Source organism: Pavona decussata, unplaced genomic scaffold (genome assembly GCF_977016875.1).
Source record: "Pavona decussata unplaced genomic scaffold, jaPavDecu1.1 SCAFFOLD_48, whole genome shotgun sequence".
Taxonomy (NCBI): Eukaryota; Metazoa; Cnidaria; class Anthozoa; order Scleractinia; family Agariciidae; genus Pavona; species Pavona decussata.
This window is the reverse complement of record NW_028145470.1, coordinates 21,749-44,492: the sequence shown is the minus strand read 5'-3', so window position 1 is coordinate 44,492 and position 22,744 is coordinate 21,749. Positions and strand designations below refer to the sequence as shown.

The following is a 22,744-nucleotide window of genomic DNA, read 5'->3' as shown; positions in this document are numbered from 1 at the left end:
GATTCTGCCCTCCCCAAAGCTTCCTTTGAGACAATCAATTGAAAACCATTCTAATATGCCCAAACTACTTTTATGACAGGCAATGGTTCTTGTCATCCAAACTCAAGCCCAGTTTAGCATGTTGTGTACTTCAAAGGTCAATGATTTATTTTTCTCTGAATCTGTACTTTTTATTGCCAACACTCAGCAAGCTCTTACTAATCTCCACACCACTTTTGCATTGTCTTTGTATTTAATAAATATTTCGTAAACTCCTTGCGGCTCATTGTGTTAAACAACTCATCAGCTGACTTCAGTTAAATCACTTAATTCTATCTCACCCATTTTGTTTGCACATTCCTTGAGCCATGAACAAGCAGTAAGGAACAACCTTTCCTGGTGATGGTCTAGAATTTTCATAACTTTATTCAGAAATTGTATGGTATAATAAACATACATTATTGTTCTAGGAGCTATATTAAGGAAATTGTAAAATGTATAGGTAGCAGTCAAGAGAGGATATGGGAAGGGTGACTTACATAAGCCAATCAAATGTTCAGTAATCAAACTTAATTGAATGCAATCAAACTCAATCCACTGAAAGCAATCAAACAACAATCAGTCCAGGTAAAATCAGTCCATTTAAAGTTTGATGGAGTTTAGAAATTGAACTGTCGAATCATCAACAGTACAGCTTGCCAGTAAACTTAGCAATCAATTCAATACCTTATTATAGGAATATAACGAGGCATTTTAACAATGCAAACAAAATCTATGAGTTATAATGTTAACATGAATTTTTGAAAAGTTATGTTTACATGTATTTATATTAATGCAAATTTCTGTGTGGCATATGTTTGCAAATTTGATGTTTTATGCATAACAAATCAAGCAAGAGAAATACAATAATTATAAACAGGTTTCCAGTTGCTGGGAAAACAATATTGCCAGGCCCTATTCCCTTCTAATATCAATGTCGGACATATTCCAATAGATCTGAGCTGATATATCTGGTATGCACTACAAAGAGGAGCTGACATAATTGGTGAGATCACATGTGATTAGATACATTAGCCATCTCCGCTTCAAGACAGTCTGGAAATTCCTATTGAGGTGACTGTTATATGGGAGGACAGAAAGGCGAAGGACAATTTGCACAAGAAAGTAGAAGAAGCCAGCTTAGAGAAAACGATCGTTACATTGATGAATCATTTTAAAATCAATATTGAATGACAATGTGTCAACTGATTCTGACGCAGAGGTACAGGTAGATGACACGCAACTTTGTTGGTGTGAAAATAGTGTGATTTTAATATTTACAAATGATGTAAATTATGGTTCATAAAACTAACGTAAATTTTTCAAATTTGTGTTTATAACATGCATTGTCAAAACAGTTGTCAAGATTTTTTTTTTGTCAATATTTAAGGATCAAGTGCCTCCCAATAGAGCAGTATTTTAGTGCTGTTTATGATTATGCTGGAAAAGCATATCTAAGAAAGGCCTATTGGAATCCAATTTGGGAGTAACCATTCCTTTTAATTTCCAGAGATAATTAACTAGCACTACCTCCAAAAAACTCTTAAATACATAACAATGTAAAGCAGTTTTAACAAACTGAAGCTTAATTATCTCTGGAAAATGTATGCAGTGGTTATCCCCAATTTTCTTTTTAGATTTCAAAAGACCTTGCTATCACCTTGTTTTCCCGCAGAGTCAAAAACCGTGCAAAAATATCTTTGCATTAGCAGGCATTTTCCCTGAGAAATTAGAGATTCCCAGACTATCCCAAGATGCACAGTACAGTTCAACGTACACACGCACAGAAGCAAAAGGAGGCACTTAATTTGCATTACTGAACTGAATTGAGGCACAGGTAACCCAAGTTCAACAACTTGGCTATTTTGAATAAAAATTACCCAGCTGAACTCCTTTGCATGGCTATTGACCCACCTGTGATTGTATACACTCGATTGTAAAAACGTTGACACCTAAAAAGCATAAACCGTGAACGATGAGAACCAAAGGATTTGTGGGTAGTGTTAAAATAATAACCTCATTTCCATAATCAATAATTTACCATTCTCTTTCTTTGCAATAAAAGATACAGTGCTGACTTAATTCTTCCAAATAATTTTCTACCAAATATTGCTTAAGTTCATTGCCTGTTTTGAACTTAGGCAAATAGTGAATTGTATGTCACTCAAATTGGCCCTTGTTGGCCAACTTGCTTTGACAATTTCCATCATTCACCACGTGCAACTAATTTTGGTCATCAACTGCATACATGCCAACCCACGGAATTCAAAAATCGGGAGACGTCCAGAAATCTTCAGGGGCAGCCAGCAGAACCGTGTCAGCAACAGCGAAGAGCCTCCGAGGGCTGTGAAATTAGGGCTATATATAGGCCTTCAGTGGGGTGGGGGGGGGAGGTTGGGGACTTCACCATTCCACCGTAATTTCAACATTTCTTTATGGTTCAACGAAAACAAAAAAGCCGTAATCAGCGTTCAATCTTTCACTAAATATTCAATATTTATAGTGGACGGGAGATTTATGTACCAAAGCGGGAGAGCGGGGGACGAGGCAAAAAAGCGTAAGTCTCCCGCCAAAAGCGGGAGAGTTGGCATCACTGCAACCGTCGCACGAGAATAGCATATTTAATAATCATGCAAATAAATTTAGTACACTTATACCCATAAACAGTGTTCTCCAGAGATTTTAGAGAAGGCAGCCCTCAAATGAAAGTAGCCGGTGCCTGGCAATCGAGTGCCCGCAGGGCACGAGCATCTAGGGGGGTCCTGGGGCATGCTCCCCCGGGAAAATTTTAAAAAATGTGGCCCCGGAGATGCAGTCTGGTGCATTTTGAGGCCAATAACAATAGGAAAAATTGACGTCATTTTTTGTCAGTTTGTCTCCTGTTTTTATGGAAAAGTATACAGTCAAGGAGAATCCTACTTGAGAGGAATGCACATAATCATTTATTGACATAAACTGTTATTAAAATGCAAAGTGTTACATTGATTCCAGGTAAATAATCATCAGACATCCTGATATAGAATTGTCTTTGCTAGCAAGGAAACTCATGCCGTGTGAGCAGAAGAGATGCGAGGAGACTGGGCCCGACTACGTTGTAACATGGCTGCCGATTTCTCCGCTTTTATGGCCAAGCAAGGAGCCGTAAAACGCGAAGCCGTAAAAATTTGCATTGGCTTTTTATCAAAATGCTTCCTTCTTCAAATTATAAAAGTGCTCACAAATTTGAAAGCCGTCATGAAGTAAAATTATTTCGGATAAACCAGCGAATTCATCGATCGCGCTATCAGTTGATCGCATGGTAAAGTACGCAAACTTTAACTCGGTCATGAAAAGCTTGGACTTACCAGTTACTGTTCGCTCCTTAAAAAAAAATCTTGTTATTTTTCCTGTCTTTACATCTTTTAAATCTTCCATGGGTTTTCGCTTTGACATCTTCTCGGTTGATAAAAAAAATTTCTAGCTCGTCTTGTCAAAATGGTTCGCACGTGCTCGACCTAATGAAGCTTAATGACGAAGTACTCCCGCGAAAGCCAGATAAAATCATTTTTCCGCTTAAATTGACAGCTTCTGGTCAATGTAATTCTATAAATTAGTTTAATCAGGATATGTCCGTCTAGTGGTAAATAAAATGACATTTCATACGTTCCTTTCTGTTTAGAAAGCTTTTATTTAGGCTCACCCTTCGATGGAGACTCTGCTCGCAGGGTAATTTACGCTAAGTTATCGTTCGCTCCCTTTTTTGTACTTTTTGCTCCTTCTAAAAGAGTCAAGATCAACACAAGTATATGTTTCTGTGGTTTTGTGTAATAAAAGTAGCCGGCGCTTCGAAAGTGAGTAGTCGGCGAAAGCGCCGACAGCCGGCGCTTCTGGAGAACACTGCCATAAAGCCATTGGGTCTCGTCGTTCACGGTTTTTGCTTTTAGGTGTCAACGTTTTTGCAATCGAGTGTACCCTGTACGCATAGTTTTAGCATGCATGTATGGTTATTCACCATTCTGCATGGATTTTGCATAGATTCTACATTCTAGGGACGTTTCGCTGTATATAATTGAAACCTACCTAAGAATTACAGCGCTTATTTCAAGCTGGGGTCGCTGATTTCTCCCTGCATGATTTTCTTTCCATTATTTCAAGCTGGGGTCGCTGATTTCTCCCTGCATGATTTTCTTTCCCTGGGAACATAATAGTTGCCCCATACAATGTTGGCCATCGCATTCTTTTTCAGCTTTTTGTCCAGCGAACCTGTGCGACGCGAGAGGCTTGGACCTAACTTGTTCCCAGTTTTCAATCGTACACACTTCAAAATGGCGGCTGCTTTGGAATTCCGTTTTGCTCGGCTTTTTATACGAAGAGTCTTTTTTGAGAAAAGATTTGCCATGAACGCACTTCAACCGGTTAAAGGAACTGATAATTCCGCAAGGCACATTGGTAGAAGAGTAAGTTTGCTATTATTAGTAGTTCTAGATGACTAGGCGTTCTGTTTGAGAGTGAGCCAGTTTATAAGTAATGGATTTGTCATATTGTGTCGTGTGGCCACGACAAAGTGGTCGCTTACGGGAAACATCAACAAAACAAGCCTAATACTGGCTTGATTAATTAAAAGTTTACCTAAAACCAGGAATCCGGAATCCGGAATAAAAAAAAATTAAAATTCGTCAACATGAAGATTTCAACGAAGGTTAAAGTCACTTGGGAAACAGTTTTTATAGCTTTTGAAAAATTATAATATCTGTCAGGAGCCCAGCGAAATTTTCAAAAGTTTGCCTAAGATTTCAGTTGCTGCAACACGAAAATACACATGAAAATACAAAACAAGCCGTTAATGTCAGGAGAACAGGCATAGTTCTCTGCTAGCTTTTAAACCATTGTTCGAAGATGGTGCTGAAACGTCAATTCACTTGCCCCAGCTGCAATTCCTCGTACATCAGCAAAACAAACAGAACTCTGTTTATCCGTACATAAGATCATGCGACCGCGAACAAAGATAGCGCTATACTGTGATCAGATCAAACACATACAAGGTTTATGCAATCTACCGGACATTTTTATTATTAACAACCCACCTTCTACTGCAATGAACAAAGAATATCTCACCCATATCGTGCATGTTAACACAAAGATGATAGACAACGATGATAATTGGAATTTACTACTATACAAAGAAGCCTACCATATCATAGTGTTCAGCACCATCTTCGAACAATGGTTTAAAAGCTTGCAGGGAACTACAGTATGTCTGTTCTCCTGACATTAATGTCTTGTTTTGTATTTTCATGTGCATGTTTTAAATTGCTAATTTACCATCTTTCAGTATTTAAATCATAGCTACTTGTTGTCACCTCAGTCTGAAGATGATATAGTATCATATTGAAATAATTAACAATTAAGTACACAAACGTTTCCTTGCATTTGTTGTCCATATCATTGACACAAATATAACAGTTATTTGGTTAAAGTTGATATATGAGACTTTGTTCTCGAAAATATTTCCTTTGATTCAGGGAACATGAATTGTGAAATGTTTTTATTTGTAATTGTAATACATGATCATTGTCTCCCTATATTTACTATAAAACTCGGCAAGGCCCGGTTAAATTCCCTCAATACCTCAACGAGAGACTGTTTGATGTGAAAGAATGTTGTCACTATAAAGTTCTTCATGATTTGTCAAGAGCAATGATAAGTCGATAGATTGATAGATCAATAGATCGGTATTGATTTTTATCGATTGACTACTCCAGGGTTAATTGGTAATTATTACCAATTACCCTGGAGTAGTCAATCAATAAAAATTGGTGTCAATCTATCAATCGATAAAATTCGGTAAATCTGGTTTTATTAATATTGATTGTATCGATCAATCAGTAGAAATTAATGTCACACTCATTTCATTTATCTATTTATCTTGATTTTTACCGATTTCATTGATTTATATTGGAAGATTATTTTGTTTGTGCCAGTGACATCAGCTCATCATTAGAATTGGTGCAAGAAATGACAAATTATAATAATTTACTGACTTCATGCAAATAGTACGTTTTCGACCAACGAGTTGAAAATATCATGAGTGTTCACTTTCTGATGATGGCTGGATAGCAGCCAGGTTTCCTGATTTCTTCCGGTTTCTGTCGTTTTCAAACCACACGGCAACCTCAGTACAATGAAAATGATGCTGTGTTACTAATGAGCCAAGTAATAATGCGTGCACTGTTTAGGTTTCTTGCCATTCGAAGAAGAAAATAAGGAAAGCATTAGTTTCTTGCTCTCAACAACAACAATAATGAAGGGGTGCCTGGAAAAAAGCCCTAAGTGACTTCTGATAAATTGCTAGATTCTCCTTCCAAATTTCCATGTATTCACTTGAGAAACAAAAGGAGAATTTGACCTTACGTCAAAAGTCACTTAGGGCCTTACTTCACACACCCCTTCAATTATTAAAACAGACAGTTACAAGCTGGTTATATACCTACCCGCAAATAGCTAAAGCTAGTCGAGGCGGGTAGGTATGTCTATACTAAACTAAATACATTTAAATTTAGTGTTTTCAAATCGACAGCCACAACTAAAATAAAAGTTAAATAAGTAGTGAACAAACAAGTGAATATACAAAACAAAAAGGATTCGCAAGCTGATAGAAATTAAAGTATTGTTACAAATTTACAAGCTTTGATGAGCTGCTGCTTTTGCACTATATATCGGGAAAATCGATGCTTAAAGGGGAATTATCACAAAAATTTGATGTCATTTCAAAACCCAGAAATGTTTGTCTGAGAACAGAAACAAAAAATTATTGTCTAGTTTTGTTATAAATTATCACCCCAGTGCAATAAAACTGTCGATAAGTGCCTTTGGCCAGAGACAGAGTAGGCCTGTATGGATTGAAACTTGAAAAATATTGGGCTAATGTTTTTCAAGTTTTCGTATTTTTGTTTCCAAAATGCGCTAGAACAGAGTTCGTGTTGTTCCTGTCAGGAATTGAGTTGATTTCTCTCCTCTCGTTGTTCTAGAATTATTTCGTAGCAAAGTGAAGGTCTTATTTCACCATTTTAAACAAAAGAGGTCAAAACCCCCTTGATACTTCCTCTTTAAGTGCACGGGTTTCACTTCTCATTAAAGGGGAAATTATTTCATTACATTTAGGACACTGGAAAAGCAAACACAGACAAACCTCTTTTTCCTCAAATTATGTTAAGGGTCTGAGCCTTACGTTTGATATCAAATAACAACATTGTTGGACTTCCGTTATAAATCAATAAAATCATGAAAAATTGATAATATCGATTTGACAAAACAAATTAATTTATTGATTTTCACCTATTTCCATGGTCAATAATAATCATTGTTCAAAATCGCTTGATCGATACCAATTTTTATTGATTGTCTTTGCCGGCAATTAAGGAGAAACCTGAAAAATGCTGGCTGGTGGGTTTGAACTGAAAACTCCTCTGACATGGAAGTTTGCCAGCAGGGGGGACGACTGTATGATATGATGTTTAGAAAGCAAAAATTCCAATAATTATGATCTACCTCTAGTTAAGCAATATTAGCATAATGTATTTAGATAACTTGAGTGCGGTGCAAATTTATTTCGTCTGTTATGGTTTGTTTTTCAAGGATTGAACAGGAATTTGTACATTTTGCCCCAGTCATATATAGTGTAAAGGTTAGGGTTAGGGTTAGAATAAATAAATAGTTATTTAAATTATAGCCCTAAAGTATGTCTGTTGGATATATTAAGGCTACTTTAAATATTATTGTGAGTGACATCTTTAATGAAATTACCTTTTAAAATTAACAGGCTGTTGGGGTGATTGTTAGGCAGCCCCATAAGAGGTAGCAGAATCTTTTTCTCTGGTCATGGTTCAAATTCCTTTTTTTTTCTTTTTTACTCCTGGAAGATGTATATGTACATGTACTTGTTAATTCTGACAAGTAGTTTTTGTCCTATTATTATTATTATTACTAGAAATACGTGACTCGAAAAACCTCGCAAAGCTGGGGCTGGGTGGAAAGACCTCTTTACTCGTATTGTAGCATCAAATGAGGAGATTAAAAGGTTTCTGAACATAGCAACTATTTTGATGAGCATGGTCTTTTCGTAGTTCCACAGGCTAGTTTGCAGTTGAAAATCTATTTCTGAGGCGACGAAAGGTACAACAGGCGTGCAGCGCTGTCGTGTTCGATGAATTTATTTCCCACGGGAAATTATTTTACCGCGGCCACAAAACGTGTAATTTCTTCAATGCAATCTTTCACAAAAAAGATTCTGGAGAGATAGTTCTGTATTCAGCGAATATTGTTGAAATTTGATCCGACACGCAAACTTTCCTGATGCATGCAAATTTAGCTCCAGACGACACCAGACAGTCTGACGTCATTCATACTTTGTTTTTTACTGTTGCTAGGCACTAGTGCGTACACCTTCAATTTATTTCCCACAGGAAATTATTTTACCGCGGCCACAAAACGTGTAATTTCTTCAATGCAATCTTTCACAAAAAGATTTCTGGAAAAAAGGGAAAAGATTCTGGAGAGATAGTTCTGTATTCAGTGAATATTGTTGAAATTTGATCCGACACGCAAACTTTCCTGATGCATGCAAATTTTGCTCCAGACGACGCCAGACAGTCTGACGTCATTCATACTTTGTTTTTTACTGTTGCTAGGCACCAGTGCGGACACCTTCAACGAAATATATTATACAAACATACATACATACATATATATAAATATATTTTTCGCTCGAATTCGTGTGGCTTAGCTCCGCTCGGGCCGGCTCAACCCAACAAATTTATTTACCTCACTACGCTCGCGAGGAAATTATTATTATTATTAATATTATTATTATTATTATTATTATTATTATTATTATTATTATTATAGCTCACAGGGATAACTCTAAAGATGCTCATATAAAATAATAATAGATTCTTATGTCTTAACCCTTTAAGCCCTTTTTCAGCTTCTGAGGTCATAAGAACTAAGGAAATGACTATCTAAAGGTTAATTAATATAAGAAAAGTATGGGGACAAGATAGGAGAACTCGTTCTTTGGTATAAATTATGAGGGTTAAAGGGTGAAGGCAAGCATTACATCCATGTTAGGGCTCAATAGGCCATCCCTCATTGCTTTCATTATAATCATTATTATCAATGGTGATTCCCCCCCCCCCCCCCCCACTCCTTGTGGTGTTAGAAAATAAAGTGATATTAGTGGTCATTGTTTTGTAGGTCTGTGCATTGTGTAATCAGTTTGTGAAGGTGACTCGACCCAGAAAAGTAGTCCCTCCATTGCTTGCACTTGGTTGGTTTGGAGCTTCAAAACCTCAGGAATCTTTGACTGTGTCAGAAACTGGAAACACAATGAGTGAGCTTGATAATGATTTGAAGACAGCAGATGAATTGTACGACAACAATGAAACACAGAAGACATACAACCTTCTTATCAAACATAAAGATGCACAAAATGCAGAGGTTGAGTGGCGATTAGCGAGAGCATGTAGGATGTTGGCAGAAAATAGTACGGATGCAGAGAAGAAGAAAGCTTTGACTTACGAGTCACTTGATCATGCCAAGCTGGCTTTGAGTTTGGATGACAGGAACTTTGCCTGTCATAAAGTAAGAGTCCTTCTGTTTCAATTCCAGCTAAAGCAAACCAATAACAATGCTTTGTTAGTCTAATGGTTAGTGTGCCATGCTTTTTAATCCAAAAGTCAGCGGTTGTAGCATGTTGACTCTTCATTGCAGTGTTCTCTCCCTAGTCAGAAAACTTTGCTGCACATTCTCTGTTTACTATGTGGCTGCCTAAACTGTCAGGGAAGCCTAACATAATGTTATCAGAGGTGGACTTTATTCTTATTAAAAATATACTGGCCTAGTTTCATTTCACAGTAACTACCTTAAAAAAATTGCTGAGAAGTGATTTGTTTTGTCTATTCAGATTTCCAGTGTTTCATAGTATTGAAAATATGTTGTGCAAATTTTGAAAACTGTTAGCCCTTATTCCAAATTCATTCACTAAGACTTAACATAATAAGCAGTGAATTGTTGTTTGGATAATAATTTATAAAGAACAGCTCTTCTCTCAGGCTGTCAGCCAACTGTCGGTCACCTGCCAGCCGACAGGTTACCAACATGTTACCGACAGTCCAACAACAGGTTACCAACAGTTAACCAAAGTAGAAATTGACCAGACACTGAAACCTGATAGATATCATAATACATAAACTACTCACAGATGCTTCACTCTATTGGACAAGCATTCAAACACTATTTCAAGTTGATTTAACTCGAGAGTCATCTGCATAGTTTTCACTCTAATGCACAAGCATTCAAAGACTATTCTTACACTAGTAATTTTAAAGTTAATTTAACCCAAGAGTTAGGTAAACGCTTACTGTGTTAGTCGCTCATAGATATCACCCTGCAATGCATCGCGAACCCGGAAGCATGACCTTGTCACTGCAACCATATGGGATCAGTGAAAGAACTTCGATTGGTGGCACTTACCAGTTATGGCCAACATGCAGAGGGAGGGGCAGCTGCTGCCTCTCAAATTTGACGACCACTTCTATGAGTGAAGCTGTTCTTCTTACAAACGGCTCCTTTAGGAGCCACCAAGTTTGCAAAAGTCAATGACCAACAATAAATATGATATAAACAGTCTGCAACATAAAGCATAAACTGTATTCAGAGACTGGGGCTAAGATAAGTATTCCAAAATGGCATACAGTTAAAATCATTGACTGTAGTTATCACATTCATATTTTCGCTGTTCCTGTTGGTGCTTACGATAGGTCTTGCATTTATCAGTGCAGCACTTTAGACACTACTGTTTCCCATACTGTGCAAAGTGTGCCTTTCAAATGCATATCATGCAATACTTACAAAACATTGTAGCCAACAACTTACCGACGCTTCACCAACAGTTTGCCAACAGTTGGCCAGTTTGTCAGCAGACTGTTGGCCAACAATTTTGACCAAAACTGCTGGCTGTTTGCCAGTTGTCTGTCAACCAACTGTCAGCCTCTTGTTGGTCAATGGTTGGCCGATAGTCGGTCAAATATCAGCTGTTGTCAGCCAACTTACGCCCAACAGTTGGCCGACAGTCAGAGAGGAGAGCTGTTCTGCACAATTACCGTTGTTTGATTTAGTTTTATCCTCAAGTTAGGCTGGTTCCACGTTTACAAGTTTGAGTTTTTGTTGGTACATGTGAGGCAGTTTTATTAACCTGCATGTGTCTATGCTTATGTGCAAAGCCTGAAAAAGGTTCCTGTGATGATCATTACCCATGAAAACTTTGTATTTGCCTTTGTAATAACCACCCAAGAAGCTCCTTTGACATCTTTTGAACCACAGTCCTCACTCGCTTGTGTGTAAAGACGTAAACAAATTTTTCGCAATGAGTTTTAGTTTGCTTGTGTAATAACAAATGATTTGCTTCCTTGAAAAGTTTTCCCTGGTGCTCGACTGTCAGAGGACATTTTCATTTTCAAGACAATATTTGACAGATCTTCTTGTTTAAAAACTGGTGTTAAGGACCAGTTTTTATTCAAACAACAAGTTTTGTCAATAGGTACCACATGCCAAATTTTGGCTCACACAAAAAAAAAATATCTTGACTGTCATAGAAGCCAACTTGTCAAGGAAACCTTGGTACATTCAATCACTTTGGGAATTAGGGTGAAGGCTAGGGATAACTTCTGAGCTATGGTACTGTAAGCATTATTTGTCATTTAGCTGGCTGACATGGGTTGGCCCTAATTCAAAAAATTGGTATGGCCTTGTCCAACCCTGTAGGAAACATTTTTGCGCGGGGAGATTTGCAGTTGAACAAGCTTTCCTTGTCAGGTTTTCCTAATGCATGGTTTTGCCAGTTTTTAAGTAAGGAGATTTTGATGGAGAAACTTTCCAAGTTCTCACGTATAAATGTAAAACTTATGAAATGCTCCTGTACAGCCAAGCTCAAAGTGTGGATGCAGGTGTTGTTCAGTGGCTGTATGAGCACATTTTGCAACTTTTGATCAACATCGCAATCAGAACATTGATAAGTCAGCAGTTCAAGGCTGGCCAGTGTTTCATTAATTTTTTTCAAGAAGAAACTTTACTCCACAATATCTCTTTAAAACTCCCCCTGGATTGGTCCCAGGTGTAAATGGGTACCTGGGCTACTGTTATCATTATGCAAAATTGAACAAAAATACTGGTGTGAGAAATAACAGTATTCCACTTGCAAGTACTAATGTTCATTGTTGCTTCATGCCCTGGGAAGTCAGTGCCAGCACTGATGAGTCACATGGCTTATTCAATCCTTCCTTGTTTTTTTAATCAGCCTTATTGGTAAACTACAATAATTTATTTTATGTCATGGGGAAAAAGGTGACTTATGCATATAAGCATGATTGTAGAGGAAGCAAAACTTTCAAAAACAGAGGCCCAAATATGAGGGGGTGCAAATGGAAAGGTCAGGAATGTTGATTGGAATACAAATTGCTTTCACTTAAGTTATGGTTACCATACCTCTTTTTGTTTTAATAACATTATCTGCCATAGCCCAGTGCCTCAAATCTCTGTATTGTCCTCAACAGTGGTATGCAATCGCACTCTCTAATGTCGGTGACTATGAAGGAACAAAGGCTAAATTAGCGAATGCTTTCGTCATGAAGGAGCATTTTGAGGTGAGATTTCAACTATCAATGGCTTTAGGGTATCAATAACAATAATAATAATAATAATAATAATAATAATAGTAATAATAATAATAACAATAATAACAATAATAATAATAATCATCATCATCATCATCATTATCATAATTCATTATTGTGAATGATTATTGTAAGTATAATTGTAGCGTGTTCCAATAGTCAATGTCTTGTAGTTATAATTATATGTATTTTAAGTATTGTAATATATTAGTAAGGCATTGTAAACGAAGCATCGTATTGTAGCTCATTAATTAGTTGTGTATTGTCATGTTAGCAATGTATTAATAGTTAGTATTGTATTGTAAGTGATGGTTTGTGTGTTTTAAAAAAATTGTAAGTTTTAATTAGTAGTGCAATGTAAGGTAAGAGTACATAGTTGTGTTTTTTGCAAATAAAAGCTTAAAATAATAATAATAATAATTTATTTCTAATAGCATACAGATTAACATGAATTAACATTAATTATAATAATTAAACCAAATTAATTTCAATATTCACAAAAGCAAGGATAATAATAAAATAACAACTAAAATCTAAGTTATGGTCTAATTCACTAAATGTATAATACTGCGAATTAAGCAAAATAATCAATTATTAAATAAAATAGGCAGCTATTTGGGAAACAATTTTGTGAGAATGTGCAGACCAAGAAAATATCCTTACCCGTGATGAAAGGGTATTATACACTGTAATTTAATTCCAAGGGAGAGGGGCTGCCATAAGCGGAAGTCAAGGGAATATGAGGCTAAATTATCATTTCCAGAGAGGTGGGGTGGATTCCAAACTGACAAAATCTTGTATGGAAAGGGTATGGCAGCATAATTATATTTGGTTAACTTGGCTTACTTCATCATCTGGAATTTGCCAGTAGTGTTCTCCAGCTGAAACCACTGTGTGGACTTCTGTGTTCGTTGATACCCTTGTCACCATTTAACCAAAATTTCTATTCTCAATAGAGAAGGTGATCATAGTGACCCAATGAATAACCTGATTGAGCTACAGCTCCTGCTGAAAACTTTTCCTCTGTTGTAGACGGGGGTCTTAATGAACTAGAGCGAGTCCAGAAGAGGGCTTTAAAAATCATATGCCCCAGCCTCAGTTACGATGAAGCTCTTACTCACATGGAGATAGCGCCGCTTAGCGTCCACCATAGTAATATTTGTGTCACGCTTTTCAATGAGATCCTAAGTGATTCAGATCATAGGCTACGGGCATTATTGCCGCCTTCACATCAGGCCTGCAAACATTTGCTCCGACGAACACGCAATTTTGACATTCCAAAAATAAACACGAAACGTGCAAGAAATAATTTCATTATTGAGTCATGTTTTAATATAAATACTGTATGAATTAATTTTAGATCTTGTAAATAGCTTTTTGAACTAAATCGAACTTAATAGCCTTATTATATATTTCGGTAATTTTATTACTTACATTTTAACGGTACGCAATTCAGCCCTTGGCTGCCATGTATTGTTTTCAATAATTAAAATCTTTATCTTTATCTCTGATCTCTTTATCGGTGTGGTACCTGTAAAGTCTGTGAGAGCTGTGTAGAAAGTGGGAGACAAAAGAAAGGCTGTAAAATAGCAGTATTGCTTAATATTTTGCAACAGAAAAAAGTGTGGAGGCCGGAACTCCTATAGAAGGGTTAACTCCCCATACTGATACAAAGCCAGGTGCCTAGTAAAACATTGGATTGAGTTCGATATGGTGATAATAGAATGATATAGGTAGATGAAACATTAACTAACATGTACTCACAATTTTCTTTTTAATCAGAATTTAAAATATCTTGTTTGAAATTTCAACTTGTAACTTTTTTGACATTCTTGGTTTGATTTTATTTATTATTTGCAGTAGTACCTCACTGAAAAACCCATCTGTCTTGTAACGTGAACACCCAGAATAAATATTATGATTCTGAGTGTGGGAATGAGTAATTGATGACTTATTACATTATTAATATTTACAATGACTGTTATTATTTCTTTGCACTGTAACATGATATACATTATTTGAAAATCCAATAAGCTTTTGAAATAATGATTGTTTTCAACTTAACTTGTTTTGCAGAAAGCAATTGAGTTGAATCCCACTGATCCAACTTCTCGCCATTTACTTGGTATTTGGTAAGGCCACTTTGCCCTGTTTTGCGTTTTAATTTGTAGCAATACCATGCTTCCCCAAATACCTGTCCCTAAAGCACTTCCCTTCTTGTGACTGAGAACAAAGACTGAAAGTCCAACCAAATCACAAATCGAAAAGGAGCAGCACTCAGATTACTGCGTTTGAATAATAATAATTCTTTGTTTCTGTGTTTTCCTCAAACTTTTTTCAAACAGATTTTAGAAAAAATTTACAGTGTGTCTTTTTTTACTGTGTACAGGTGTTTTACCTTTGCTGACATGGGTTGGGTGACAAGGAAACTAGCATCTGCCATATTTGCATCACCACCAACTGCTACATATGAAGAGGTAAAATAATATTGATGTGGCATCAGTATCCTGTCTTATGCCTTAAATTTGTTGGTAAAACTGTTTCAGTTTTTTATTATTATTATTTTTTTCATAGGCACTTGGACATTTTCAGAAAGCTGAAGAATGTGAGTAATCAATTACCCCTACTCCACCACCAGGTTAGAGTTAGACTTAAGACTGACTTGCACCTTTGAGGGGTGGGAAGAGGGGAATGGAGCTGATTTATGTCAGTTATTTTACCATGCTGACCTAGCTTAACAAAAGAAAGGTGATGTTTTAAATAAGAGCTCTGGAAGAAAATTTGATTCGAATAGGTTAGCGAAATGTTAAAAAAAAAAATAAAAGCAAAAACAACTGAGAAACTGTTGCTTGAAAGAAACTTAAGCATTGTTTTTAAAAGTTGAACCGGAGCAGGACTTTTCACTTTGCCACTGAACTGTTGGAGGAAGCAGGCACGCTGAGTCCAGCATAACGTCACAATTTCAAATCAGAACAAAACTGAAGGTGTACGCGGCAGGCCAGGGATTAGGTCAAATTGATTCAATGCGTTCGCGTAAATATTAACTAGAGGAAAACAAGAAAATAAACTGTATCTGTTAAAGAGAGCTCCGAATTCACTTTTCATCCCATGTGGAGTGAGTCTTGTGGTTGATGATGAGCCCCATTTCCTCTTCATGTCATGCTTTGTGACAATTTAGGGACAGACCAAACCAACATTTCATATGTGAACATCTCTCATATAGGGTATTGGTGCCACACAAAAACTATGTAAAAATAATTAATTATTCAATAGTGTGAACACAGCATTTCCATAACGTTTTCAAATGAATGACTTTCCTATTTAATTAATTGCAATAAAATTGGACAGTTGTTGTAGCAACCCTCTGAAAGTAACCTGATGCCAGGAGCGAAGAGTTTATACTGAAGAGAGCCATCCTGAAAATGCTTGCCTGGGTCATGTCACACAGGTTAAAAGTTTAGCCATCCTGAAGGAGCCACATCTCTAAAAATCCTACCAAGTCATATTGTAGTGAGTTGAGTTAACATGCCAACTTTCTCTCCATGCAGGCCCAAAGGAGGCATTCCCTTTTATTATGTAAATAGTAATCTTGTACCTAGATGTTTATCTTCAGAGAAAACCCAAAGTGAGAACATCTGGGTACAAGATTAATAAATAGTTGGGGGAATAAACAACACTTTGTTCTTTTCTTACATGGCCAAGTGGAGCCAAACTTCTACAGCAAAAATCATCTGTTCCTCGGAAAAACATTTCTACAACAGAATCAAAAGGAGGAAGCTAAGAGATGGCTGGACAAAGCAGCGAACAGTAATCCATGCAAAACTGCGGATGACAAATCGGTCAGTAAAGTGGGAACACATATGCTAAGCAGAAATTACAGAAATTGTTGGTGCAGAAGCGGTTAATTAATGCCGCGATGCATTAGAGGTTTTGACTTTTCGGCTGATAATACAGTACGTAAACTTGGTCAATTGAGTCCTGGCTACAAACCAATGCTGGTGGTGGGATATGATGATAGTCAAGTACAAATTAAGAATGTGACAAAGGCGCTTTTTCTAGCAATGAAGTGGCATGGTGCTTTACTTCTGTCTTAAAGTATTTACAGAATTGGCAATATTTCAGTAAATGAACTACTTGAAGAAAAAAAACTTGAGAATGTCATACCAACAAAACTATAGGGATGGTTATGTCCATCAGCTACGCAGCACTTCTAAGTTCAAATTTATCTTGAGTGAGTCCTTAGTGCTGTTTCTTAGTGATAGTCGCCCCATGCGTCTGTGCAGGGATAAGTTTGGAATTTCAAGGCCACCACGATCCCATAATTCGAGGACAAACTAATTAGTTTGTCCTCATTTTATGGGATCGTGGTGGCCTTGAAATTCCAAACTTATCCCTGCACAGACGCATGGGGCGACTATCACTAAGAAACAGCAATGTTTATTATCATAATAAACATTTTATGTCTAAATGACTGTTTAGGGAATCATGATGGCTTTTAAACCTGGTCATTGAAAACGACTACCGAAAATGACATATTTGACAAAAAATAAGCTTACTTAGGTGTAACCTTTTCCCCATATCCCTGGAAAAATAATAATAAAAAAAAGACCTGTGTGTACACATGTCTTTTTCCTCACTGGGTTATTTCGCACATATTTATATCATTTTCTCTTTATTTCCCTTCTAAAAGGCACAGGAGGAAGCTCAAGAACTGATGCAGAAGCACTTTTAATGTTGCAGTCATTGCAGTTTAGGAATGGTCAGCTTTTGGTTTACACAATGATTCTTTCTGCGTTCTTGTTAGGTGACCGAAATTGAAATACAAGTTATTTATTGCAAAACTCTGAAGTGAAGTTTATAATAGTTATTCCCACAGTTTAAATAAAGGAAAGAAACTAAAACATCAATCAAGACATTTCATAGTGATAAACAACTATATTCAGAGTAATATAAACGAGTCTCCTGTAGCTCAGTGGTAGAGCATCCGAACTAGTAATCGGAAGGTCTTAGGTTCGACTCCTGATAGGAGCACTCGGATTTCTTTTTTCCGAGTATGCCTGCGTCACTTTCTAGAATAATCATCATTCTCATTCATTCACCAGGCTTGAAATATACCATCACATTTCTTTCATATAATAATTGTTGTTTACTTTTTAATACTGATCCTGCAATCTTGACACTTTCACACTATATTCACACCCCAATAGTCTATAAAATGCGCATAAATGGGTTTGGAAAATCCTCTTTTTGACAGAGACATTCACCTATGAACAATAAAACAATCTAAATTGGTTAATGAGTTAAAAGGGACCTCATTGATTTTTGAAAGTGAGGCTAACAATTTTCTATTGTCTCAATATTCTTTGGGTTGTGACAATTTTTGATGAAAAGATCACATTGCCTGACCATGCAAAAAATAGCTTGTGTACAACAGCCATGACAGAACCTGCTAGAAGACACACTTATGACATGCATTACATACCAGCTAGCACCAGTTGACACAGGAGGCAATGTTTCCTTCTCATTAACAGGCAAACTGGTCAGGAAAGTGCCAAGAACAGCGGTTGGAATGACCATACTGGACCTCTCTTTATCTCCTATTCCACTTCCACATGAAGATTCAATACTTTTACAATCTCCCTAGTCTTAGGAGTCCTTAGAAACAACTAACGTAGGGTCACTGCAAAGGCCTCTTGAGCAGACCACTGACAGAACACCTCGCATTCTGTTTTACGGAATATTATTGGATTGATTGGTTGATAGAGGATATCTATTACCATGACCCAGTCTTTCATTAACAGCTCCTCAAGGGAGGTGAAATGATGGACTGGCAATTCTTAAAAATAACAAAACATTTTCAATGTCAACAAGTTAATGCCGAGCTATCTAATATATATAACAATCTAGCTGACTTCCCATGATCAAGCTTTAATATAACCATGGTTTATTTATTAGTCCAGGCATATTATGACTTAAATTGTTATCATACTCTGCAGGTGGAGGTAATTTAGTTTTACATGCCCACTAAGTGATAATCCAACTGGTTTATCATTGTCATCGCAACCATCTGTCTAATCAATATTAACAAGGCTTGTAGTTATCATGGCTTGTCTATCATTATCAAGGCTTAAGACAGGCTGTTTAATATCAGTCATAGCTGCTGCTATGTCAGTCCTGAGATGGATGCTAACCAGTGCCTCCAGGGACACACCAAACACAAGTGACTGACTGTGATTTGAACTGAAGCGTAAATAATTTTATAATGTTTAGTTTCAGAAAATCACCAACTATGTACAGTTATTTTAATGGGAATATTATTTATTTTATTCACATCTCTTTAACCTTAGCCACTTGGAACACAGCCATTACTTGCAGGATATCTAAAGAACAGGAGGTGTGATGCCTTCAAGAATGATGACTTTTGTTAATCTTTTGAATAATCACTTATGTATTTCTTTTATGACAACCATGAGGTGATGTATAAAAATGTTTTATTTTACACACCTGTGTGAATGGTCTGTTCTTTAAACTCCCTCGATCGGTTTTCTTGCAGCATATTCACTTTCAGGCTTTTAATTATAAAGGGACAGAACTCTGTCTTCCTCAGATGCTTCAACATCTTGAAGCTTTTCTTCCACACATGAAGAATTGCAGAAGTAGAAGTACCCATAGTCATACTTCTTACGAAAAGATTGAGGCTTGCACAATCTCCAACTCAGTGATGCTGCCTGAATTTTGCAAAAGAATGTGAGATTAATGAGATTGATAAGAAACTAATTAGATAAATCCAAGTGGTTCTATGTGTGAGTGGCCAGTGCTTACCTGCAATTGAAACTTCACTGTCAGAAGTGTTGCCAAGCAGTAGGCCACTTGTCGCCAACTAGCACAATTAACTGACAATGAAGTTACTGATTGACTGTAAGACTGAAGTGAATTTCACTGGTCGAAGAAGATTTTGACAGGCTGGCATTATTAAAATATTATAATAATAAATAATGAGGCTTTGGTTCTACTACTTTAGCTTGGTGGTGGATAGAGGAAGTGAGGACCTATACACCCCAAACAAAATCGTAACTAAAACTAGAAATCAACCAAGTATAATCCACAGTATATTGAACATTGAATTCTTGTACAAAGCTGCGTGAGAACAAGCGTTTACAGTAAATGCGAGAACATACTGTTTGTAAGTAATGCTTTCCATATTAGTTTTATTAATTTTAGTTGTTTGTAAACTATACTCCATGAGAAATGAGGATAGAGTTTTGAAGTTAACCAGCTCTCTCCCTTCTCTTAACTTGATTTATAGGGAAGTGCTAGCATGACTTGTGGTTAGACGTCTCTGGTCTATGTATTTTTGATATTGGTTCATTTACCTTAGCACTGGCAACGAAAGAAAAATACAATATTTGTGTTAAGTCTTCAGGTTTATGTATTTGGAAATTCATTTAGATCTGGAGGTAATAAGGCAAACAAGACACCTTGCTTGCTATACACCTGTATGGTAAAAGGGATGGTAAAGAGGTTATGCAACATAACATGTGGATCAAGCAGAACTGAGCTTTGCAACACATGAAAACAGCTCTAAATTTGCCTTGATCCATGAATATGATACCTAGTGTGACCAGTGATCTAATGTTAGCATGGTTGAGAAATACAGAGGGTGACTTTGTAATGTTAGGATGTGGTGCATTCCCCTCAATGGGGGGATGCACAATCTGCAAGCCAGCGAGGCATGCAAGTCAGACGTGCGAGACACTCAGGTTAGCCTAAAAAACACTCCGGTTAGCCTAAATAGCACTCAGGTTAGCTTAAATAGCTCCCCAGTTAGCTTAACGGTTAGGAGTTTATGTTGGGGGTTGTTCATGCCTCACATGCCTCGCATGTTTTGTTTATGCCTTGCATGCCTCGCACGTCTGCCTTGCATGCCTCGCTGGCTCGCATATTGTCTACACTCCTCAATGGTTGCTGTTATGTAGGTCCAACTGAAAAATGGCTACACTCAAGAAGAAACAATTAAAAATTAATGTTATATAATAAGGATCAAACTTTACAAGATGTAAATTAACATATGCTAATAGGTACCATGCCCTGACAATGACCCAAATTGTTATGAGTTGTTAGGAATCCAATCCTCATGAAACTTGATAGTAGCTAGTGGTAACTGTAAAGGATATTTTACTGCAAAATAAATAGTTAAGAATGACTGCTGTGAAAGTTTCGTTTCCTCATTTCTCTATCATCCTGGCCCTTTTAACTGTCTGCAGAGATGTATAGTCCAAATGCGAGCAGTGGACAGTACCTTTTTGAAAGAAACAGGTGTAGTGAGCTACTACAAATCCAGAACATTTTTTTCTGTTTTCACCATTGAAAAGAAAAGGTATGTTGATTTGAAAATGAATTTTTGATCAAGTAAATATTCCATATATCCCCATGATTATCTATTTTGTATACATTGTCTGTAAGCCCCTAAAGCTATTGCTGTTGTTGAGTTGTGATGACAAACTGGTAAAATAAGATTTTTATGTAGCTTGACCTTCTTGCAGAGATGCCATGCACAAAGCCTGCCTTTGTTGCAAAAAATCCACCTTGTTTGCTCAAAAGGCAATGACCCCATGAATTCATTTACAGAGCTCTTTCATTATACTAATCAAGGTATCAAGACTTTCCACATGTTGTTTCCCAGTTGTTGAAAGCTCGATTGAACTAATCCTGGATTAACGTGAACTTTGATTCGAGTTTAATCACTAATCATTAAAGGTTCTGCCAAAGATTTTTGTCCCTCAGGTTTGACTTAGACTTGTCTTTATTATTAGCTTAAAATAAGCTTTCAAAAACGACTTTAAATGAGCGAGACGTAAACCTTGGTTAACCTTTAATCATGGATTAGCGTTAATCGGCTTTCGAACAACCGGCCCCAAATACACAAGTGATATTGCACATCGAATGCGTTATTTTAGCTCGACCTACTCATTTCCACAACCATATAGCAAGCTGTGCCTTAAGTTCTCTGAGAGGAAACATATGACTACTTACCAGTACTGAAAACTAAATGCACCTCAAATCTTTTTATCAGCAATTACTACTTGCTAAACATAAAACACTGAAAATGCATGATTTGTGAAATGTCCTAGCTACAAAGTATTGTCGGTGAGTTGAGGGCTCTATAATTAGTTTGCCAACATTTTCCCAAAAGTAACCCTAACATATAAATTTTATTCCTGAAGGACAACCGTGAAAGTAGCAAGTATTCTTTAAGCGTACGAAGCAGCCAGCATGCGATGTGGATTGGTGGAGGTTGCACAATAATTTTTTGATGAATTGAGAAAGGCCAGTATGTTATTCTGAAGTCTGCATTTGTCGTGCACGCGAGTTAAGTTTGGTCTTGCATTCTGTTGTTGTTTGAGGTATTAATTTTGACAAGATGACAATAAACCCGCCAGCTTCCTTTTAATACACAGAGTTAAACTAGGCTCTAGCTTGGTTATTCATTGTGCTTATCAAATTTCAAGTAGAAACGAAGTTTTAGGTTAGTGGGAATGCACATCAGATATTCTACCAGGGCCTGAAAGTAAAATACTGAAATCGAGTACATGTAGTGAAGAGTTGAATAAATTGAAAGTTAAACAAAGAGTTTGGCTCTAATGGAGTCGCCCTGGGTGTTTAAATATTATTGGGTCTTGTTGTTCTTATGTACAACATTTCATAAAGAGCGACTCCATTAGAGCCAAACTCTGTGTTTAACTTTCAATTTGTCCATCTCTTCACTATATATACTCGATTTCATTATTTACTTTCACTTGATAATGCGTTCTGGAAACGTCGAAACGTCGTTCTATGTTTTACAATATTTTGTTATCGCAGATTTTTATTGTCAAATATTTTACCAAATCCTTACTTATTCGAGATGAAGGGTTGGGACAAAACATGGGGTAGGCCATGGGGTAGGCCATGGTGTAGGCCATGGGGTAGGCCATGGCCTACCGGTGGTTAATTTCATAAAAAAAAAATCCCAAACAAAT

The 22,744-nt window shown here is 36.8% G+C and overlaps 2 protein-coding genes across 22 annotated transcripts in view; one reads left to right on the top strand and one right to left on the bottom strand.

Annotated features, from left to right (window-relative positions):
• LOC146481610 (uncharacterized) overlaps positions 1-22,744 on the bottom strand; it is a 74,913-nt gene that overhangs the window by 43,005 nt on the left and 9,164 nt on the right. For 2 of the 20 annotated variants that reach the window (XR_014864242.1, XM_085107652.1), the window contains exons 2-8: positions 19,230-21,024; positions 18,208-18,450; positions 16,419-16,477; positions 15,124-15,188; positions 14,160-14,274; positions 12,538-12,637; positions 10,528-10,682 (exon numbers count right to left, since the gene is read on the bottom strand). Coding sequence is in view for 16 of the 20 variants with exons in the window: in XM_085107652.1 (XP_084963778.1) it covers positions 10,528-10,543 (16 nt within the window). In the remaining 4 variants the exon portion in view is untranslated. The other 18 variants (XM_085107642.1, XM_085107644.1, XM_085107647.1 and 15 more) reach the window with 15 other exon arrangements.
• On the top strand, positions 4,323-19,224 carry LOC146481611 (regulator of microtubule dynamics protein 1-like). 2 transcript variants are annotated; one of them, XM_085107634.1, is made up of 10 exons: positions 4,323-4,454; positions 9,250-9,636; positions 12,606-12,695; positions 13,489-13,533; positions 14,802-14,857; positions 15,115-15,202; positions 15,300-15,330; positions 16,428-16,564; positions 17,416-17,484; positions 19,073-19,224. In XM_085107634.1, exons 1-9 carry the CDS (start codon positions 4,323-4,325, stop codon positions 17,455-17,457), a joined length of 1,008 nt encoding a protein of 335 aa, XP_084963760.1. In that variant the 3' UTR covers positions 17,458-17,484; positions 19,073-19,224. The 2 variants fall into 2 exon arrangements, with proteins under 2 accessions (XP_084963760.1, XP_084963761.1); XM_085107635.1 differs by lacking the exons at positions 13,489-13,533; positions 19,073-19,224 and having other exon boundaries at positions 17,416-17,672.

Bases quoted from the DNA above. Each gene is read 5' to 3' on its own strand.
- LOC146481611 (XM_085107634.1), top strand. From the start codon at position 4,323: ATGGCGGCTGCTTTGGAATTCCGTTTTGCTCGGCTTTTTATACGAAGA. The intron at 12,696-13,488 runs GTGAGATTTCAA...TATCATTTCCAG, and splicing joins TCATGAAGGAGCATTTTGAG to AGAGGTGGGGTGGATTCCAA. The intron at 14,858-15,114 runs GTAAGGCCACTT...TACTGTGTACAG, and splicing joins CGCCATTTACTTGGTATTTG to GTGTTTTACCTTTGCTGACA.